This window comes from Rhinopithecus bieti, unplaced genomic scaffold (genome assembly GCF_001698545.2).
Source record: "Rhinopithecus bieti isolate Rb0 unplaced genomic scaffold, ASM169854v2 scaffold_44745, whole genome shotgun sequence".
In the NCBI taxonomy this organism is placed as follows: Eukaryota; Metazoa; Chordata; class Mammalia; order Primates; family Cercopithecidae; genus Rhinopithecus; species Rhinopithecus bieti.
The window spans coordinates 368,503-388,357 of NW_016818280.1; the positions used below are offsets into that span (position 1 = coordinate 368,503).

The following is a 19,855-nucleotide window of genomic DNA, read 5'->3' on the forward strand; positions in this document are numbered from 1 at the left end:
TTTTTTTGAGACGGTGTCTCACTCTGTTGCCCAGGCTGGAGTGCAGTGGTGTGATCTCGGCTCCTTGCAAGCTCTGCCTCCTGGGTTCACACCATTCTACTGCCTCAGCCTCCTGAGTAGCTGGGACTACAGGTGCCTGCCACCACACCCAGCTAATTTTTTGTATTTTTACTAGACGGGGTTTCACCGTGTTAGGCAGGATGGTCTCCATCTCCTGACCTTGTGATGCACCCGCCTTGGCCTCCCAAGTGCTGGGATTACAGGTGTGAGCCACCACACTCAGCCTAATTTTTTTTGAGACGGACTTTAACTTTTGTTGCCCAGGCTAGAGTGCAGTGGTACGATCTTGGCTTACTGCAGCCCCCCCACCTCCCAGGTTCAAGCAATTCTCCTGCTTCAGCCTCCTGAGTAGCTGGGATTACAGGTATGCACCACCATGCCCGGCTAATGTTTTGTAATTTTAGTAGAGACAGGGTTTTGCCATGTTGGCCAGGCTGGTCTTGAACTCCTGGACTCAGCTGATTTGCCCACCTCGGCCTCCCAAAGTGCTTGGGATTACAGGCATGAGCCACAGAGCCTATCCTTGAGGTTTTATGATCTGCCTGTCTCTTGGACTGTCACTGCCTTCCTACACGCCAGCCCTTACCAAATCCTCCCATCTACTTCCCTTCAGTATCTGGCTACCTACCACTCTCTCCAGACTGACATTTCCAATTTGTCTCCTTGCTGACTTGGTGTCACCAAGAACTCAAATCCCCACTGGGACTCAGGTGGTCTTGTAGCTGCCCTTTGCCCCCAGGATCTGAAAAAAAAAGCCCTGCAGATTGAAGCCAGAATACTTGATATAAACTTGAAAGAACTCAGCACCACAACAGATTATCCACAGGCAGCTTTTGGTCTGGAGCCGCTGCCACACAGACCGCCCAGGAAGACCCCCCTCCAGTTCCTGCATGCCCCATGTTCTCTCCAGAAAGTAACCACAACTGGGATACCGATACCTATGCCATCATCACAAACTTCACACCACAGCCCAGGAAATCCCTGAGTGCCCCTGCTGGCCTTGTTAGGGCCCAAGGGCGGGAAACCTCAACTGCTGCCCTGCAGGCTCAAAAACTGGGTTTATCGACAGCTTCAACCATTCATCTTTGTTTTTTCTTTCTTTTTTTTTTTTTCTTAAGATAGGGCCTCTCTCTGTTGCTCAGGCTGGAGTATACAGGCAAGATCACGGTTCACGGCAGCCTCCACCTCCCAGACTCAAACGATCTTCTCACCTCAGCCTCCCAAGTAGCTGGAACTAAAGGCCCATCCCACCACACTGGGCTAATTTTTTGATTTTTTATAGAGATAGGGTCTTTATGTTGCCCAGGCTGGTTTCAAACTCCTGGCCTCAAATGATCCTCCTTGGCCTCCAAAAGTGCTGGGATTACAGACATGAGCCACCGTGCCCAGCCCGCTACTATTTTTGTTTCCTCATTAAATGCCTGACTGCTTGCATCCAGCAAAAATTCTTTGCTACCAAGTCTCAATAGATGGTCCCGCTGGTACTTTATGAACACAACACAGAACAGAAAATGGAGGGTGTCAGGCTTCTGAGCCCAAGCTAAGCCATCATATCCCCAGTGACTTGCACATGTACATCCAGGTGGCCTGAAGCAACTGAAGATCCACAAAATAAGTGAAAATAGCTTAACTGACAACATTCCACCATTGTGATTTGTTTCTGCCACACCCTAACAGATCGATGTAGTTTGTAATCTCCCCCATCCTAAAAAAGGTTCTTTATAATCTCCTCCACCCTTAAGAAGTTTCTTTATAATTCTCCGCACCCTTGAGAATGTACTTTGTGAGATCTACCCCTGCCCCGAAGCACTGCTCTTAACTTCACCGCCTATCCCAAAACCTATAAGAACCAATGATAATCCCACCACCCTTTGCTGACTGCTTTTTCGGACTCAGCCCGCCTGCACCCAGGTGAAATAAACAGCCATGTTGCTCACACAAAGCCTGTTTGGTGATCTCTTCACACGGACATGTGAAACAGAGGGGTACTGTTGAGAGGAAAGAAGTATGTCTCTGCTCTTCTTGCACAGGAGGGGTACTGACAAGACCCTCCCTCCCCACACTCCAGCCAGGCTCTTTGGGGTCCCCTTCTCCACTGGGCCTCGCCCTGGCCTATCTAGACTGGAATGAACACTAACAGCTCCTAACAGCTCAAGGCCACATTCCCAGAACGATCCTAGTCCCCTTTATTTATTTATTTATTTTTTTTTGAGACGGAGTCTGGCTTTGCCGCCCAGGCTGGAGTGCGGTGGCCGGATCTCAGCTCACTGCAAGCTCCGCCTCCCAGGTTCGCGCCATTCTCCTGCCTCCGCCTCCCAAGTAGCTGGGACTACAGGCGCCCGCCTCGTCGCCCGGCTAGTATTTTGTATTCTTTAGTAGAGACGGGGTTTCACCGTATTAGCCAGGATGGTCTCGATCTCCTGACCTTGTGATCCGCCCGTCTCGGCCTCCCAAAGTGCTGGGATTACAGGCTTGAGCCACCGCGCCCGGCCCTAGCCCCCTTTAAAAGTGCCTGCCTGAGAAGCTCAAGGCTGCCACAAGAATTTCCTGTGTGTTCCAGCCAACACCTGAGGATGGGGCCCCTGTCTCCCAGTCTCTGTGGGAGGTTGGGGGCCTGACTTCGGTAAGCCCCAGTGGCAAACCCATATCAGTTGGTTCCACAGGGGCTGACCCTCCCTTCCCAGTTTTGGTGATTTTCTGTTTCCCTAACTCTACTGAGTCCCCACCCCTTCCCACTCCCTCACTCTCCCTTTAAACTCCAGGCACCTCTAGTCAAATCAGCATGGAGCCAGCTTTTTCTCATGTTGTCAGTAGTTATCAAGTAAAAGCTGTTTTTTCTCCATTAACTAGTGTCTCACTGGGCTCCGCAGGGCAGCTCCTATGGTCCCTCAGGCTTGGGGGGTCACTTTAAACAATAAACAGCAACAGGACACAAAAAATCCCAGGGTGGAAAAATCCAAAAAGCAGGTTCGTTAGCAAGGCAGGCCCAGAATGACTTCCCCTTTCTCTACCATTCCCACGTGGTCCTGCGCACCACACAGCCCCCTACCCTGGGGAGTCCTGGGCCCCTTCCTGGTGGGGCAGCCATTCTCTTGCAGGGAAAGGCCCTGGGGTACCCCAAGGCCTCCAACAGGTTAGGCCCTCTGAGTCTGGGGCTCCTCAGACCCTCCCCCAGGCCCCCTGCAACTCTCCAGCTCTGAGAGTCTGATCCCAGCCCAAGGACCAAGTGGGACCCTCCCCTGTGACTCTGCCACACCCTCACCAGGTCAAGCCCTACTCCAGGGACAGGCTTATCCTCCTGGTCTGGACCCCCAACCCAGTCTTGAAGCAGGATTTCCCAGGTGTATCTGGAGCCCCTCATCCCAGCACAGATCTTCAACCTCAGCCTTCCACAAGGAGTCTGGCGATCCCACCCCGGTCCAAAGATCCCCACCCAAGGTCCGAATTCCCCACCCCCATCCGGAGCTCCTCAACACAGGTTCGGAGACCCCCCACCATAGGTCGGATCCCTTCACCGAGGTCCGAATTCTTCACTCCCCATCCAGGGCTCCCCACCCCAAGTCAGATCCCTCACCCCAGGTCCGGAGACCCTCACCGAAAGTCAGATCCCTTTACAGCGCTTCGAATGCCCCAGTCCCCATCCACATCCCCCACCCCAAGTCCGGAGACCCCCACCCAAAGTCAGATCCCTTCACAGCGGTCCGAATTCCCCACACCCTATCCCAATGTTCCACCCTAGGTCTGAAGGCCCCCGCCCCGAATCCTGACCCGTTCGGCCGGGTTCTGGCCGGCGCTCTCACCTCTACCGCGGCGGCGCGCCCGGGACTTGACCCGCCCCGGTCCGGCGCAGGCAGCGCGGCGGGCAGCCCCAGCCGCCCGAGAAGCCCCGCGAGAATGGCGGCGATGGCGGTGGCGCTGCGGGGATTAGGAGGGCGCTTCCGGTGGCGGACGCAGGCCGTGGCGGGCGGGGTGCGGGTCGCGGCGCGGGGCGCGGCAGGTAGGATGGGGTCGGGGCGTCCCCGTGGTAGGTGTCCGCGCGGCCGGAGTGTCCTCGTGAGGGTGTCCGCGCGGCGGTGGCCCCGTGGGGGTACCCACACGAGGGTGTCCATACATCGGCCTCTTGGTCTAGTCTTGCTCAGGAGTTCGGGCCGCTTCTAGCCACAGGCAGCCCCCTTCCCAGATGGGGAAAGTGAGCCCAGCCTTGTCTAAGGTCCTGCTGTGCTGGCTGCGCCTGTGGTCTCCCGGAGCTGGTGTCCCAGTAACAACTACAGTTCTGAAGATGATGATATCCCACTTCCTGAGGTCACCAGCCACCGGCCCCACTGGCCAGACTTCCCACCTTCTTCCCAGACCCCTAGTAGACTGTAGAGGTTAGAGGCTGCACAGAGCAAGGGGAGGACACACGTATCCTCCTGGACCCCCTGAGGAACAGTTGACCAAATCCGGACAATAATTATAACTGAGCACTTGAAGCGGACGCTGGGTGTCTGGTCACTCAGGAGGGTTCAAACCTCACCCTGTAGGACAGACTCCCCCACAGCTCGCCAAAGCGCCACCATATCTGTTATGTGTAGCCAGTTTCATTCCATGCACGACAATATGGTCCCCCATGCAGGGGCCCCTTGACCCTGCCCCCTGGATGCCTGTGACAGCGAGTAGCTCTCCCCACAGGCAGTGATTGTAGAGGGGTGTAAGGACGGGGTCAGGGCTCCTTCCCAGGGGTGGTGGCTATGGGAGGCAGGGTGGCTGGCCCTCAGCCGGCGGTGGACGCGGGAGGGAGGGCTGACTGCATGTGTGAATGGGCAGAGCTGTTGCTATGGAGGTTTTGGGGATCTCCAGGACGAAGGGTGGCCCAACAGAGTTCTGGGAGGCAGTCACCACCTCGTGGCCTTGCTGAGACCTGGAACCCTCGGCCAGGGCACTCTATCTTTCAAAGCTTCTTGCCTGCATGTGTCCGGTGGGCAAGCTCAGGAAGGTTAAATGCACCCGTGCTAGTGGAGTCCAATAAAGGGGGAATCGGCATCAAAAAGAGGAAAAAGGTTCAAAGGGGATTTATTATGGGATCATGGGGTTCAGAATCACGGATGTGAGGGACGGTAGTGGGAACAACAGACAGAAAAATTTCCCCTTCCCACACTCGCAGTCCAGACATGGCAATAGCCAATTTCTAAAGTTCTGGGCGTTCTGGGCTCAGAATGGGGAATATCATACAAGGCCTCAGGGGGATAATGCCCTTATCTTCCCATCTGAAGGGAAAGAGTGAGCTGAACCTTCTATGCAAAATAGGATGATAGGCCGGGCCCGGTGGCTCAAGCCTGTAATCCCAGCACTTTGGGAGGCCGAGACAGGCGGATCACAAGGTCAGGAGATCGAGACCACCCTGGCTAATACGGTGAAACCCCGTCTCTACTAAAGAATACAAAACTAGCCGGGCGACGAGGCGGGCGCCTGTAGTCCCAGCTACTTGGGAGGCGGAGGCAGGAGAATGGCGTAAACCCGGGAGGCGGAGCTTGCAGTGAGCTGAGATCCGGCCACAGCACTCCAGCCTGGGCGACAGAGCCAGACTCCGTCTCAAAAAAAAAAAAAAAAAATAGGATGATGATCCTGTTCCTCCCAGTAAGAAATAAAATAAGTAGCCGCCAGGCATTCCCTTCTGCCAGAGGAGCAATTGTTTTTTAAATAGCCCTTTGGTGCCCAGTCTATTACTAAACCATGTGAGTCTTTTTTTTTTTTTGAGACGGAGTCTCGCTCTATCGCCCAGGCTCGACTGCAGTGGTGTGATCTCGGCTCACTGCAAGCTCTGCCTCCCGGATTCATGCCATTCTCCTGCCTCAGCCTCCCGAGTAGCTGGGACTACAGGCGCCCACCACCATGCCCGGCCAATTTTTTGTATTTTTAGTAAAGATAGGGTTTCACTGTGTTAGCCAGGATGGTCTCTATCTCCTCACCTCGTGATCCACCTGCCTCGGCCTCCCAAATCTCATGCCTGGGATTACAGGCATGAGCCACCGCACCCGGCCGAGTCATTCTTTAATACTAGTGCATGTGAGTTAATACAAACTTCCCAAATTAAAGTTTTAGATGGGCCCTCAAAATTTTTAGGACATGGTTTTTCTACAGGTTTATATTGAAAGTATAGGGTATCTCCTACTACTCCCCTTTTTATTTGTCTTAAAGGAGAAAGGGGGAGGCCGGAGACCAAATGTCCCCATTTCCCTGTAGCTAATCTCTCTGGAAGACAAGCAGCCCAGACTTGAGTTTCTAGATGGATACAACCAGGTGCATGTCCGAGGCACAGAGGAGGGTATTTGTGACCCATAGTAACATTAAATGCAGTGCCTTCTTCTCCTGGTTGAGCAGGGCAACGGTCATCTGTAGCACCAGACATCCACACGCTATCATTAGTATCGATTTCCGCAGGAGCATCCATCCAGATGAGAGGTTGAATAAGTGGAGGAAAAGGCACATAAGCCCAATAAGAATGGTTTTGTGTAGCAGGTAAATCAGTTTGAGGGGAAACTGGTGAGACAGAAAGTATAAGGAAGATAGTTATTAAATAAAACCTATTGTAAGCAAGATCCAGTGCTGAAAGAGGAAAAGAAGAACAGAAGAACAGAGGGATGTTATTTTCAGGCTAATAGAAATGGTGAGATTTTTAGGTTCATAAGGAGAAAAAGAGGGAATTAGGAGAAGTGGGATTAGTTGGAGGGGTCTCCGTTGCCATTAGGGAGGATTGAACCAGACCCATTTTGATTTGGCGTGCCAGTTTCTGAGGAGTCAGCACAGATCTCACCAGGTATGAGGGCGGTCTTTGATGCAGACGTCTCTTCCCTGTGGTTTTTATTATTTATTTATTTATTTATTTTGAGACGGAGTCTTGCTGTGTCGCCCAGGCTGGAGTGCAGTGGCCGGATCTCGGCTCACTGCAAGCTCCGCCTCCCGGGTTCACGCCATTCTCCTGCCTCAGCCTCCCCAGTAGCTGGGACTACAGGCGCCTGCCACCTCGCCCAGCTAGTTTTTTGTATTTTTTAGTAGAGACGGGGTTTCACTGTGTTAGCCAGGATGGTCTCGATCTCCTGACCTCGTGATCTGCCCGTCTCGGCCTCCCAAAGTGCTGGGATTACAGGCTTGAGCCACTGCGCCCGGCCAGTGTACAAAATTTTAATTATTTTTTTCTGATAGCCAAAAGTAGCTAGAAAAAAAAAAAAAAAAAAANGTCTCTTCCCTGTGGTTTTTATTATTTATTTATTTATTTATTTTGAGACGGAGTCTTGCTGTGTCGCCCAGGCTGGAGTGCAGTGGCCGGATCTCGGCTCACTGCAAGCTCCGCCTCCCGGGTTCACGCCATTCTCCTGCCTCAGCCTCCCCAGTAGCTGGGACTACAGGCGCCTGCCACCTCGCCCAGCTAGTTTTTTGTATTTTTTAGTAGAGACGGGGTTTCACTGTGTTAGCCAGGATGGTCTCGATCTCCTGACCTCGTGATCTGCCCGTCTCGGCCTCCCAAAGTGCTGGGATTACAGGCTTGAGCCACTGCGCCCGGCCCCTGTGGTTTTATTGTCAGTATTCACACAAAGTTTAAGTCTCCTAGTGGGCACCCAGACCAGGGGATTGATGATATCCTGGTGAAATGCAAGCATACCCTCTTCCCACGTTATAATTGTTCCAGGTTCCCAGGTATTGGTTTGGAGTTTTTCCGTGACACTGGCTTGCCTTCATTTAGGGAGAATTCTTTGCCTGTATAATGGTATTTAGCTGCAGTCAGAGTATTTTCTTTAGGAACATTTAGAAAGTTTAAAGTAAACAATGCTAAATGTAATTGGGAGCGGGGAGTGGTTAAATTATGCTTTTAAAACAGCCTTGTCTTCTTTTACAGTAACTTGAAGAGGTTTAGTAATTTTTTCAGGTTTTGGACCGAGACCGACTCTGGGAACAAACCCCATGTTTTCCATTATATGTTGACTGGGAGCACTATAAGAGTTATGTGGAATATTAATTTCAGACCCCCACTGTGCCCCAAAGATTAATGGGGATTGGTGTGATATAAGGTGAATTGTTCCCTTTTGACCATCAGGGCCAGTGCAAGGCAAGATAAACATACTCTGGTGAACTTCATCAGCTTTTCCAACACCTACTAATCTCATGTTAGCGGGATGTTTAGGCCAGGAGGAAGGCCATAAATTAGAGGAAACAATAGAAACCGCAGCCCCGGTATCTACTAGGCCCTCAAACTTTTTTCCTTGAATGTGTATAGTGTAGGTGGGTCGTTGTTTAGCAATTACATTAATGCAATAAGTGGCTTTTTCACCACCGGAGCCCATCCCAGGACCCCGTGTCTTATCTCCTTTGTTTAAAACAATATTAGGTAGTAAAAGTAATTGAGCAGTGGACTTACCAGCCAGAATGGAAACAAGAACTTTGGCAGACACGATGAGTTTAATCTCATCAGAGGAATCAGAATTAATGAGACAGGTATGAACTATGATACCTTTAGCAGAGGTGGATGCCCTGCCTAACACCAGGCCCACCGAACCTTGAGGTAAAGGGCCAGTGACCCCCATGGGGACAATTAAAGGCAAAAAATTAGGTGGTAAATTTAGAGGAATGGTACTCCAGAGATCGACCTCTCCGCCCCCTACTGTGGAGGTAGACAAACATTGTACTGAGAGGGAAGAAGAGACTGAGACCCATCTGGGTTGGCTGTAGGTAAATTTGTTTGTGCTGGGGTCTGTGTTGTGACTGCTTGAAGGGGAAATGCAATGTTGGTCTGAGTCTGAGGTGTCCCATTTGATATTGGAGCCTGGGACTTGCCCCGCTTCCCATTTCCCTGGTTCTGTGGCAAGGGATTTTCATCTATATCAGACTTAGAGTGGCAAGTACTTGCCCAATGTTTACCTTTATGACAACACAGGCAAATGGTAGCAGGAGCATTTGACCATGTTTGTTGAGCCGACTTGGCTGCTTTTAAGTTTTTAACAGTGCAGTTTTTTTTTTAGTGTGACCAAGTTGACCACAATTATAGCAGGCTCCAAGAAAATAATCAGTTGAGCCAGTTTGGTTGCCATCCTTCATGGCCCGTGCCCACAGAATAGCTTTGTCTGTGTCTGATCCAATGCCTTCACAAGCCTTAATATATGCAGGCAACACCTCATGATCAGGTAAATTTTGTCGTTGGCCGGAACACGTGGCCATTCTACACTCATGGTTCGCATTTTCAAAAGCTGACATACGAAGGAGAATACCTTGAGCGTGCTCATCAGAGAGATTTTTCAACAGCATCTTGTAATTTAGCCAAAAAATCAGGATATAATTCATTGTGACCCTGTTTAACGTAGTAAAAGAAACAGGAGCTTGGCCTGGGGCACGTAATTTATCCCAAGCTCTCATACACAGCTTTGTTACTTGTTCCGTGGTGAGAGCATCAAAGCCTAATTGAATGGTAGTATCAGAGTGTTATCAGAGCCTGTGAGCTGAGCCTGAGTAATTGGAATGCCATCAGCCCGATTTAGCTGAGCCTGCAGGCGGTCCTCCTCTGACCACCAGCTACGGAATTGTAAATGCTGAGATGGAGTTAGCATAGCTTTTGCCAAAAGGTCCCAGTATAAAGGAAGCAAAATGACCTCAGTACAAAGAGTCTGTAATACCGTTTTAACATATGGAGAAGTAGGACCATACTGAGTACAAGCATCCTTGAGTTCTTTTAAAAAGGTAAGATTGAGCAGCGCATATTGACGCACTTATACCCCTTGAGCATTAGGAGGTTCCAGCACAACCGGATAAGCTCACGCCTCTCATCTACTTGTTTGTTTATTTTGGCGTAATAAGCATTGCATGGAAGTTTCAAGAGCAGGCATATGAGACGGAGTTGGCCTAGAAGTGACAGGAAAAGTGTGTGTAGATAAGGGAAACTGAGGTTGAGGAGGTTGGACTGTTATGAGAGTGTGAGAAAAGGGCACTGGGGGAGCAGAAGAGGCAGAAGCATATTGGTGATTACTGGCCCAGTCCTGTGCAATCAGAGTGGCAGGGGCATCCATGTTTGAAGAAGGGTACAGAGAAGCAGGTTGAGTGGATGGCAAAGTGACGGGTTGAAGGACCGAAATGACAGGAGGGTGAGGGGCTGTGGTGGATGGGGGAGGGCCTGCAGAATTACAGGTAAATTGTAGTTTGGATGGCTCCGGAGGCAAAGACTGCAAAGGTTTGGAGAGGGAAGAGTTAGCATGGATATGGTCCTGGTCTGTCCAAGTCAGGGCCATGGGAGCTACAAGTATCGGCTCTTCTTGAAAAGAAATAAGATCTTCTTGAAAAGAAATAAAAAATAAGACGTTAAACCAAAGTCACTGGACTTAGATATTGAATCCTCAGTATTGTCAGGTGGGGGAGGAGTAGACAAAGCGAGAGACTGAGCAGATAACGAAGGCCGAGCAAGAGAGGAAAGCTGAGGAAGGAGTAGAGGGTCACCAGATTCAGAAAATTGTGGTAACTACAGGGAGTCATGGGATTGGTATGTCATTACGACGGCACGTGCGAAGGCCCAATCACCTCAAATAGTGACGGGAACATAATTTCCTGTTGGGGCCAGTTCCCGGAATTTTGCACCAACACAATCCCATAGTTCCACATCTGATGTTCCCTTTTCAGGAAACCAAGGACAGTGTTCTTCCACCGCCCTGAATAGGGTGACCATATTTTCCACGGGAACCTGAACTCCCCCGTTTTAACAGGAGTTTAATATAGCAGAGATAAGCATAATGTTTAGACTCCACGTGACCCATAGTTACCCCGGACAATACACAGACAACTCACCAATCATCAGGGAGGCAAACAAGTGTTTCCGTGGACCGGACTGATGAATGTTTCTCCGCACCTACCAAAGGGAATCAGGTTCCCACATGCACTTAGGAAAAAGAAAACCACATTGGGCGGCAGATAGGGGAACCCAACCCCAATATTTCAACATAGATTCTTTCTATTTTCCATAAGTGTCGGCCAGTAGAGAAATAAAGAGAACGAGTACAAAGAGATGAATTTTACAGCTGGACTGCCGGGGATGACATCACATACCGGTAGGACTGTGATGCCCACCTGAGCTACAAAACCATCAAGTTTTTATTAAGGATTTTAAAAGGGGAAGCGGTGTATGAACAGGGAGTAGTCACAAAGATCACATGCTTCAAAGGGCAAAAGGCGGAACAAAGATCACATGCCTCAGGAAATAGGACAAGGGCAAAATCAGAACTATTGATAAGGGTCTATGTTCAGCTATGCACATGTTGTCTTGATAAACATCTTAAACAACAGAAAACATGGTTCAAGAGCAGAGAACTGGTCTGACCACAAATTGACCAGGGCAGAGTTTTTTCCCCACCCTAATAATCCTTAGGGTACTGCAGGAGACCAGGGCATATTTCAGTCCTTATCTCAACCATGTAAGACAGGCACTCCCAGAGTGGCCGTTTATGGACCTCCCCGCAGGAGTGCATTCCTTTCCCAGGGTCTTAATATTCCTTGCTAGAAAAAGAATTTAGCAATATCTCTTCTACTTGCACGTCTGTTTATAGGCTCTCTGCAAGAAGAAAAATATGGCTCTTTTGCCTGACCCTGCAGGCAGTCAGACCTTGTGGTTGTCTTCCCTTGTTCCCTAAAACTTGCTGTTATTCTGTTCTTTTTCAAGGTGCACTGATTTCATATTGTTCAAACACACAGGTTTTACAATCAATTTCTACAGTTAACAATTATCACAGTTGTCCTGAGGTGACGTACATTCTCAGTTTACAAAGGTAACTGGATTAAGAGATTAAAGACAGGCATAAGAAATTATAAAAGTATTATTTGGGAATTGATAAATGTCCATATTAAAATGAAATCTTCACAATTTATGTTCCTCTGCCATGGCTTCAGCTGATCCCTCCATTCGGGGTCCCTGACTTCCTGCAACACAGGTGTGAGCCACTGTGCCTGGCCCAGGGTGTGTTTTTTTTCTTTTCTTTTTCTGAGACAGTCTCACTCTGTTACCCAGGCTGGAGTACAGTGGTGCTATCATAGCTCACTACAGCCTTGAACTCCTGGGCTTAACTCAGCCTCCAGCCTCAGCTTTCCCCACTAGCTGGGACTGCAGGCCCTGCAGTTTCTCCTTTTAGAGCAAGAAGACTGGCCCCGTCCCAGGCTTGGAGGGGGTGGGTGATGCAGCCCCTGAACAGGAGCCAGAATGACAATACCTGCTGCCAGGAAAGAGCTCAAGATAGAGCAGCCATACAGGAGGGCCCCTGAGGTGGCCAGCCTGCCTGTGGGTGCACATTTTGGAGGACCCTTCCACTTGCCTTCACTGGTGCAGTGCTGCATTTTCTTGGGCCTTGCTATGAGCTCTGGGCGCCTGCTCTTTGCTGGCCTGTACCAGGCAGTGGGTTCAAAGTGGAGCGGAAAATTAATGGACAATGTGTCAGAAGGCAGAGGCAAGGCAGACACTTGCTGGGGCCAAGCCCTGCAGGTGGAGAGGGTATGCCTGGCTAAAGTGGGTGAAAGGCAAGGTTATGAGGCTCCCCAGGACACTGGAGTGCGCAAGTGGTGTGTCCCCAGGTAACACCTGCCACCCAGCCCTTCCTCCCACAGAGCAGCATCTGCCCTACCCACCTTTGAGGTACTTTGGGGTCCTTCCTCCCCAGCAGGCTACCCAAGCCCTTCCAGGTGCTTAAAGGCAGATCTCCTGTGATTGCAAATGACTCCCCTGTGCCAGTGTTTATCAGCCCGAGTGGGCTCCTGGGTGTGCACAGGGGGAGAGCAAGCCGCCCAAGATAAGCACATCCATACAGACAGCTGCTCACCCTGCCCTATAGCAGACAGAGGGCACAGTGCGAGGCTGCAGGGCAGGGTGACATAACGAGAACCCTGCTATGGCAACAAGAAGGACAGTCACCTGCCATGGAAGGTAGGGACGTTCTGGGCAAAGCCTCTGGCTACCAGGCAGCCGGAGGAGAGACACTCTCCTCCATCAGCAGGTTCATGCTCTCCGGGGGACCTCGTGGCAGCTTCTACCTGACCAGCAGTTCTTGGTTCTCTAGACTTATATTAAAGCTATCAGAATAATTTACAACAGTTTAGGCCTTTCCAAGCCTTTGAGTTGAGTTAGGAATTGAGTGTGCTTTGGACTGGCTGCTGGAACCGAGTTGTGGCTCTGTCAGTTCCCACAGGTGCGCACACATCTCACATGCACTCAGATGCTGGCTGCCAAGTGAAACGGCGGATGGGTTTGGCTGTGGGGCAGGCTGGCTGCAGGCCATGGCCTGAGTGCCTAGATGCAGCTTCCCAAGCTTTTTCAGCTGTGAGCCAGGTCTCCTATAGGCTCCAGCTCTTGTTTCATTTAGGAGTGCATGTTCTAGACCCCAGTCTGTGGGGCATCTGCAGAGCCAGGGTGCGGAGAGACATGGCACTCCAGGTATGTTCTCTGCAGCCTGCCTGCCTAGGAAGGTGAAGGTGGCTGCAAAGATAGGTGCAGCCTTCTCACGGCAGACGCTAGGCTCTGATGCAGGTGGTGGGCAGGTTGCCCAGCCTTGGATGACAGACCCCACTCTGATCATGGAAACTCTTGGCCTTGTCTGAAGCAGCGACCAGCTCCAGGTGCTCTGGGAGGGTGGTGCTTCTTATCTGGGCAGGCTCATATCTGCAGAGGGGGTGAGCGCACTGCTTGTTTTATACCTCAGAGTCTTGTCATCAGTCCCCACCCTGCCCTCACCCCGCAGACTGATGACTTTCTGTTATTACTTCCTTCCTTCAGCAGGGAGTGGGCTGGTGCCTGGTGCTGGGTGTACCGGACCTCAGGTCCAGTTCAGTGTACTTCCCCTCTCCACTTCCTCCTTCCACTTCCTTCTTCTCCATCCCTCCCTTTTTTGGCTGCCCCTTGCCTGCCTTCCTCACCAGTAGCTTGAACACAGATGACACCTTTTGCAGGCTAAAAAGGCTGAAAGTGGCACTATGTGCAGTCAGCCACCACGGAGGACCGAGGTGAGGCGACACCACAGCCAGCCCAAGAGGAATTCCAGGGATGAAACCTGAGCCCAGGCAGCTCACCCTGTGCCCAGGGTGGCTTCCCTCCTAGGTGACTGCAGCCGGGCACACCGAGACCCTGGCTGTGTGCACTGGCCAGTTGTGAGGGACAGGGGCTGCTTGTGCTTTTATTCTTGCTCACTTGTGATGGAGGGCAGCCTTCACAACTGAAAGGCACGTGGACTTGAGGAGAATGTTTTAGTCCACCTTGGTGGCTCATGCTTGTAATCCTAGTACCTTGGGAGGCCAAGGTGGGAGGATTGCTTGAGGCCAGGTGTTTGAGACTAGCCTGGGCAACATAGCCAGACCGCATCTCTACAAAACAAAAAAATTCAGCTGGACGTGGTGGTCGGTGCCTGTAGTCCTAGCTATACTGGAGGCTGAGGCTAGAGGATCACTTGAGCCCAGGAGGTAGAGGCTGCAGTGAGCTGTGATTGTGCCACTGTGCCCCTGTCGTGGGGGCCCTTCCGGGTCTGTGTCCCAGCCCTGTGCTGACCGTGTTCCTTCTCGCTTTTCATCCCTCCCCCAAGCCAGAGTGAGATCCTGTCTCAAAAATAAATAGAATAAAAAAGAAAATATTTTAATTCTGACTCAGAACACTGGGTGAAGTTTGAGTTCAGAGTGGTTGGCATGGTGTGCATGTGATTTGCAAAGATGATTGCACACACCCACGGCCCACCTCACCACCATATGGCTTGGTCTCTGGATTTGCACAGACTATGTGTATCGAGTCACTCTTTCTGCTGTGATGTGTGGTGCCTTGTCACCCCTGACCATCACAGAATGGAGTCTCCAATCCTGATGAAATAGATCCTATACCACGTTTAACCAGACAGACATTCCTTCCCACCTCTCATCCCTTCTCTCAGCAGGTCAGCGGGACTATGATCTCCTGGTGATTGGCGGGGGATCTGGCGGCCTGGCTTGTGCCAAGGAGGGTATGTATTCTGTATCGTTTGTGGCAAGGCCTCAAAGCTTTTAGGGCCCCTAGAGAGGGTGGTGCTGTCCAGAAAGCGTCCATGAGCAAAATGCACCACCTCCCTGCTGGGGTCACCCCAGTGGCCTCTGTGTTGTGGCCTATTCCCTGCCATGCTCCAGCTGTCTGCTGCACCCAGCGGCCACTGCGGCCCTTCATGGCTGAACTGCCTTCCTCAGCTCCAGCCCTCCAGCTCTTCCACTTTACTCACACTGAGAGCCCCAATCCGACTAGTCTCAGCTCCCACCACTCACACGCTCTGCGGGCTCCCCACTTTCCTTCACGTGCTTCTACACAGTCCTCTGCTTCGCCTTACTGTGGCTGTCCCCCTGTCTGCCTGCTCTCTGCACCTGCCCAGCTAGCTGCAAGGCTGGAGCTACACCCTCCTTTCCTGTCCCTGTCCTTATTCTTAGTGCTGGCACCTTCCCCCAGGGCCCATGGTCAATTCTGCTGGCTGAATCTTATACTTGGCCTGGCACCCAGTGAGTAAAGATGTTGGGCAAATGGGCTGGACCCAGAGGCATCCGGAGATGACACCTTGCAGTTCTCTGCTAACCTGCATGATGCATGGGCCACCAGCACTTTGCCAGACTCTGTGCCCTGCTGTAGGAGTTCCTGGTCTGCTCTGGCCATGTGTAAACAATGATAAGGGGGCAGGTGTGGTGAATGGGGAGGGGAGGGGTGAAAGGGAGGTGGGGCTGAAATGAGAGGGAGTTCACCAGGGGCTTTGGCCCTGAAGCTGTGCTTCTCTAATGTCCAGTATTGGGCTTTAGAAGCATACATGGTGTAAAAGAAATCCACTACTCTTGCTCCTGGGGGGCCAGGGAGTGGGTAGGAACCTGAGAAGTCTCCTGGCCTATTGGGGTTCAGCAGAGGCACGCAGGGTCAGTGCCACACTGTACTGTCAGAACCACTCCCAGAAACGGATGGTGCAGGCAGCCACGAGGCCTAGTGCTGTTCCTTTTAGCAGACCAGGCACCTGGGCTGTGCGTTCACTCCCATGCTGTAGCTGCAGAGACCTGAGTCCTCTTTAATCCAGAATGTGGACAGCTCCTGAGTATGTCTTCGCCTTTTATGAGAGTGGCATTTCCCTGCAGAGGATGACGTGGTTTTGCAGCTTTGTTGAGATGAACTGTAGCTATTAAAATGGGCAGCCTGATCATTCTTGACATGTGCATGAGTCCGTGCAGCCAGTACCGCAGTCACGATTGCGAGTGTGTCCTCCACTCCCTGTTAGTCCGCCAGGGCTGCCGTAATAAATAGACTGCCACAACAGACTGGGTGGCTGAAACAGCACACTCTTATTATCTCTCAGTTCTGGAGGCTGGAAATGATCAAGGTGCGGGCAGGGCTGGTTTCTTCTGAGGCTTCTCCCTTGGGCTGTAGATGGCAGTCGTTGTCCCTCTGTGCATGTCTATGTCCTAATCTCTACCTATGTCTGTCCTACTGGATCAAGTGGATGGCGTCTTTTTGTGTTGGCTTTTTATTGGAGACAGAGTCTTGTTCTGCCTCCCAGGCTGGAGTGCAGTGGCGTGATCGCAGCTCACTGCAACCTCAAACTCCTGGGTTCAAGCCATCCTCTTGCCTTAGCCTCCCAAAATGCTATTACACGTGTGGCCACTGTACCTGTATATGGCCTTATTTTAACTTAACTACTTTTTTTTGTTTGTTTGTTTTTGAGAGGGAGTCTTGCTTTGTCACTCAGGTTGGAGTGCAGTGGCACGATCTTGTCTCACTGCAACCTGTGCCTCCTGGGTTCAAGCGATTCTCCTGCCACAGTCTCCCGAGTAGCTAGGATTACAGGCGCCTGCCACCACACCTGGCTAATTTTTGTCTTTTAGTAGAGACGGGGTTTCACCATGTTTGTCAAGCTGATCTCGAACTCCTGACCTCAAGTGATCCGCCTGCCTCAGCCTCCCAAAGTGCTGGGATTACAGGCGTGAGTCACCACGTCCAGCCAACTTAATTACCTTTTTAAAGACTCTGTCTCTAAATACAGTCACATTCTGAAGTGCTAGGGTTTAAGGCTTCCACACAGGGATTTTGAGGGGATACAGCTCAACCCATAACACCCCAACATTTTCTGAAACCTTGGCAATCCCTTCCGGCTTCCCCGCCTCTGTATCCCAGGCAACCAGGCATGTGCTGTCGCTATAGTTTACATTTTCTATAATTGGGTATAGATGGAATGCTGCTGTATGTCTTCTTCTTCTTCTGGCTTCTTTCACTCAGGTAATGACCTTGAGACTCGTCTTCGTTGGCGCAACTGTCGATGGTGTCTTGCTTTTCATTGCTGAGTAGTGTTCTGTTTATGGCTGTACCGTCTCGTGTACGTGTTCCCCTGTAGCTGGACACTTGAATTGTTTCTACCTTTTGGCCATTGTGAACAGTACTACTGTGAACATCTGTCTTTGTGTTTGTGTGGATATATGTTTTAAATTATTTTGGGTAAGTGCCTAAAATTGGACCAGCTGGGCCATGTGTTATATCTCTTATTTAGGTGTTTTTTCATTTCTTTTAGTAGCATTTTTTAGTTGCTTTTTCAAGTTTTTTTTTTTATTTAAAAAAAGAGAGATGGGAGTCTCTCTGTGTTGCCCAGGCTGGTCTCAAAATCCTGGGCTCAAATGATCTTCTCACCTCGGCTTCCCAAAATGTTGGGATTACAGGCATGAGCCACTGTGCCTGGCCTGTAGTTTTCAATGTATACGTCTTTCACATATTTTATCAGACACATCCCTAAGTGTTTCATATTTTTAGAATAGTTTTATTGAGATATACCTCACATTACGTATGCAGTTGTCCCTCGGTACCTGAGGACGACTGGTTTCAGGGCCCCTCACTGTTACCAAAATCCATGGACACCGAAATTCCTGCATACTGGAGTCAGGCAGTTGGCCCTGCAGAACCCACAGATACAAAGTCAGCCCTCCGTATATATAGTTTTGCATCCTATGAATACTGTTTTTTCCTTTTTCTTTCTTTTCTTTTCTTTTTTTTTTCTTTTTGAGACATCACTGTGTTGCCCAGGCTGGAGTGCAGTGGCGCAATCTTGGCTCACTGCAACCTCCACCTCCTGGGTTCAAGCAATTTTCCCACCTCAGCTTCCCAAGTGGCTGGAACCACAGGCGCCACCATATCTAGCTACTTTTTGTATTTTCTTGGTGGAGATGGGGTTTGCTATGTTGCCCAGGCTGGTCTTGAATTCCTGAGCTCACGTGATCCATCTGCCTCAGACTTCCAAAGTGCTGGATTACAGTTATGAGCCACCATGCCCAGCTGAATACTGTGTTTTCAATCCAAGTTTGGTTATAGATTTGGAACTTGCTGATATGGAGAGACAATATATATGTTTTTTTGAGATGGAGTTTTGCTCTTGTCACCCAGGCTGGAATGCAATGGCACAATCTCAGCTCACTGCAACCTCCACCTCCCAGATTCAAGCAATTCTCTTGCCTCAGCCCCCCGAGTAGCTGGGATTACAGGTGCCTGCCACCGCACCCAGCTAATTTTTATATTTTTAGTAGAGATGGGGTTTCACCATGTTGGCCAGGCTGGTCTTGAACTCCTGACCTCAGGTGATCCGCCCACCTTGGCCTTCCAAAGTGCTGGGATTATAGGTGGGAGCCACTGGGCCCGGTCAAGGATTATATTTATTGAAAAAAATCCATGTATGAATGGACCTGCACAGTTCAAACTTGTGTTATTCAAGAACATTTTAGTTTCTCCCCAAAATACCCTATACCCATTAGCAGTCACTCTCTTCCCCCCCTCCCTACCCCGGCAACCATTAATCTACTTCCTATATCCATGGATGAGTCTGTTCTGGACATTTCAGCTGTGTGTGTGTGTGTGTGTGTGTGTGTGTGTGTGTGTGTGTGTGTGTTTGAAACAGGGTCTTACTGTGTTGCCCAGGCTGGAGTTCAGTGGCGCCATCTCGGCTCACTGCAACCTCTACCTCTCGGGCTCAAGCAATTCTCCCACCTCAGCCTCCCGAGTAGCTGGGATTACAGGTGTGCACCACCACCTGTATTTTTAGTAGAGACAGGGTTTCACCATACTGGCCAGGCTGGTCTCGAACTCTTGACCTCAAGTGATCCACCCACCTTGGCCTCCCAAAGTGTTGGGATTAACAGGCGTGGGCCACCGTTGTTTTGTTTTTTGAGATGGAGTCTCGATCTGTCACCCTGGCTGGAGTGCAGTGGCATGATCTCGGCTCACTGCAACCTCTGCCTCCCAGGCTCAAGTGATTCTCCTGCCTCAGCCTCCCAAGTAGCTGGGACCACAGGCACACACCACTATATCCGACTATTTTTTGTACTTTTAGTAGAGATGGGGTTTCACCATGTTAGCCAGGCTGGTCTTGAACTCCTGACCTCAGGTGATGCTTCTACCTTGGCCTCCCAGAGGCATAAGCCACCGTGCCTGGCCTCTTTTCACTTTCTTGATGGTATCCTTCGTGCCACAAAAGTTTTAAATTTTGATGAAGTCCAATTTATCTGTTTTTTTCCTTTGTTGCTTATGATTTTGGTATCATAGCTAAGAAATCCAAGGTCACAAAGATTTACACCTGTGTTTTCTTCTAAGCGTTTTATAGTTCAAGCTCTTACGGTTAGGTCTTTGATTTATTTTGAGTTGCTTTAGGGATTATGGCATGTACCTTAACTTGTCAATCTACTCTTAAAAAAGCAAACATCGGCCAGGCGCGGTGGCTCAAGCCTGTAATCCCAGCACTTTGGGAGGCCGAGACGGGCGGATCACGAGGTCAGGAGATCGAGACCATCCTGG

The 19,855-nt window shown here is 50.5% G+C and overlaps 1 protein-coding gene and 1 long non-coding RNA gene across 8 annotated transcripts in view; one reads left to right on the forward strand and one right to left on the reverse strand.

Moving 5' to 3' along the window:
- LOC108518371 (uncharacterized) overlaps positions 1-3,951 on the reverse strand; it is a 12,426-nt gene extending 8,475 nt beyond the window's left edge. For both annotated transcript variants that reach the window (XR_001882351.1, XR_001882352.1), the window contains exons 1-2: positions 3,861-3,951; positions 689-802 (exon numbers count right to left, since the gene is read on the reverse strand). This is a non-coding gene — a long non-coding RNA (uncharacterized LOC108518371). The remainder of the gene's footprint in view (positions 1-688; positions 803-3,860) is intronic.
- TXNRD2 (thioredoxin reductase 2) overlaps positions 3,867-19,855 on the forward strand; it is a 67,773-nt gene continuing 51,784 nt past the window's right edge. For 2 of the 6 annotated variants that reach the window (XM_017856644.1, XM_017856646.1), the window contains exons 1-2: positions 3,867-4,057; positions 14,967-15,032. In XM_017856644.1, the coding sequence (XP_017712133.1) occupies positions 3,955-4,057; positions 14,967-15,032 (169 nt within the window). In that variant the 5' untranslated portion in view covers positions 3,867-3,954. Of the gene's footprint in view, positions 4,058-14,963; positions 15,033-19,855 lie in introns of all 6 variants that reach the window. The other 4 variants (XM_017856642.1, XM_017856643.1, XM_017856645.1 and 1 more) reach the window with 3 other exon arrangements.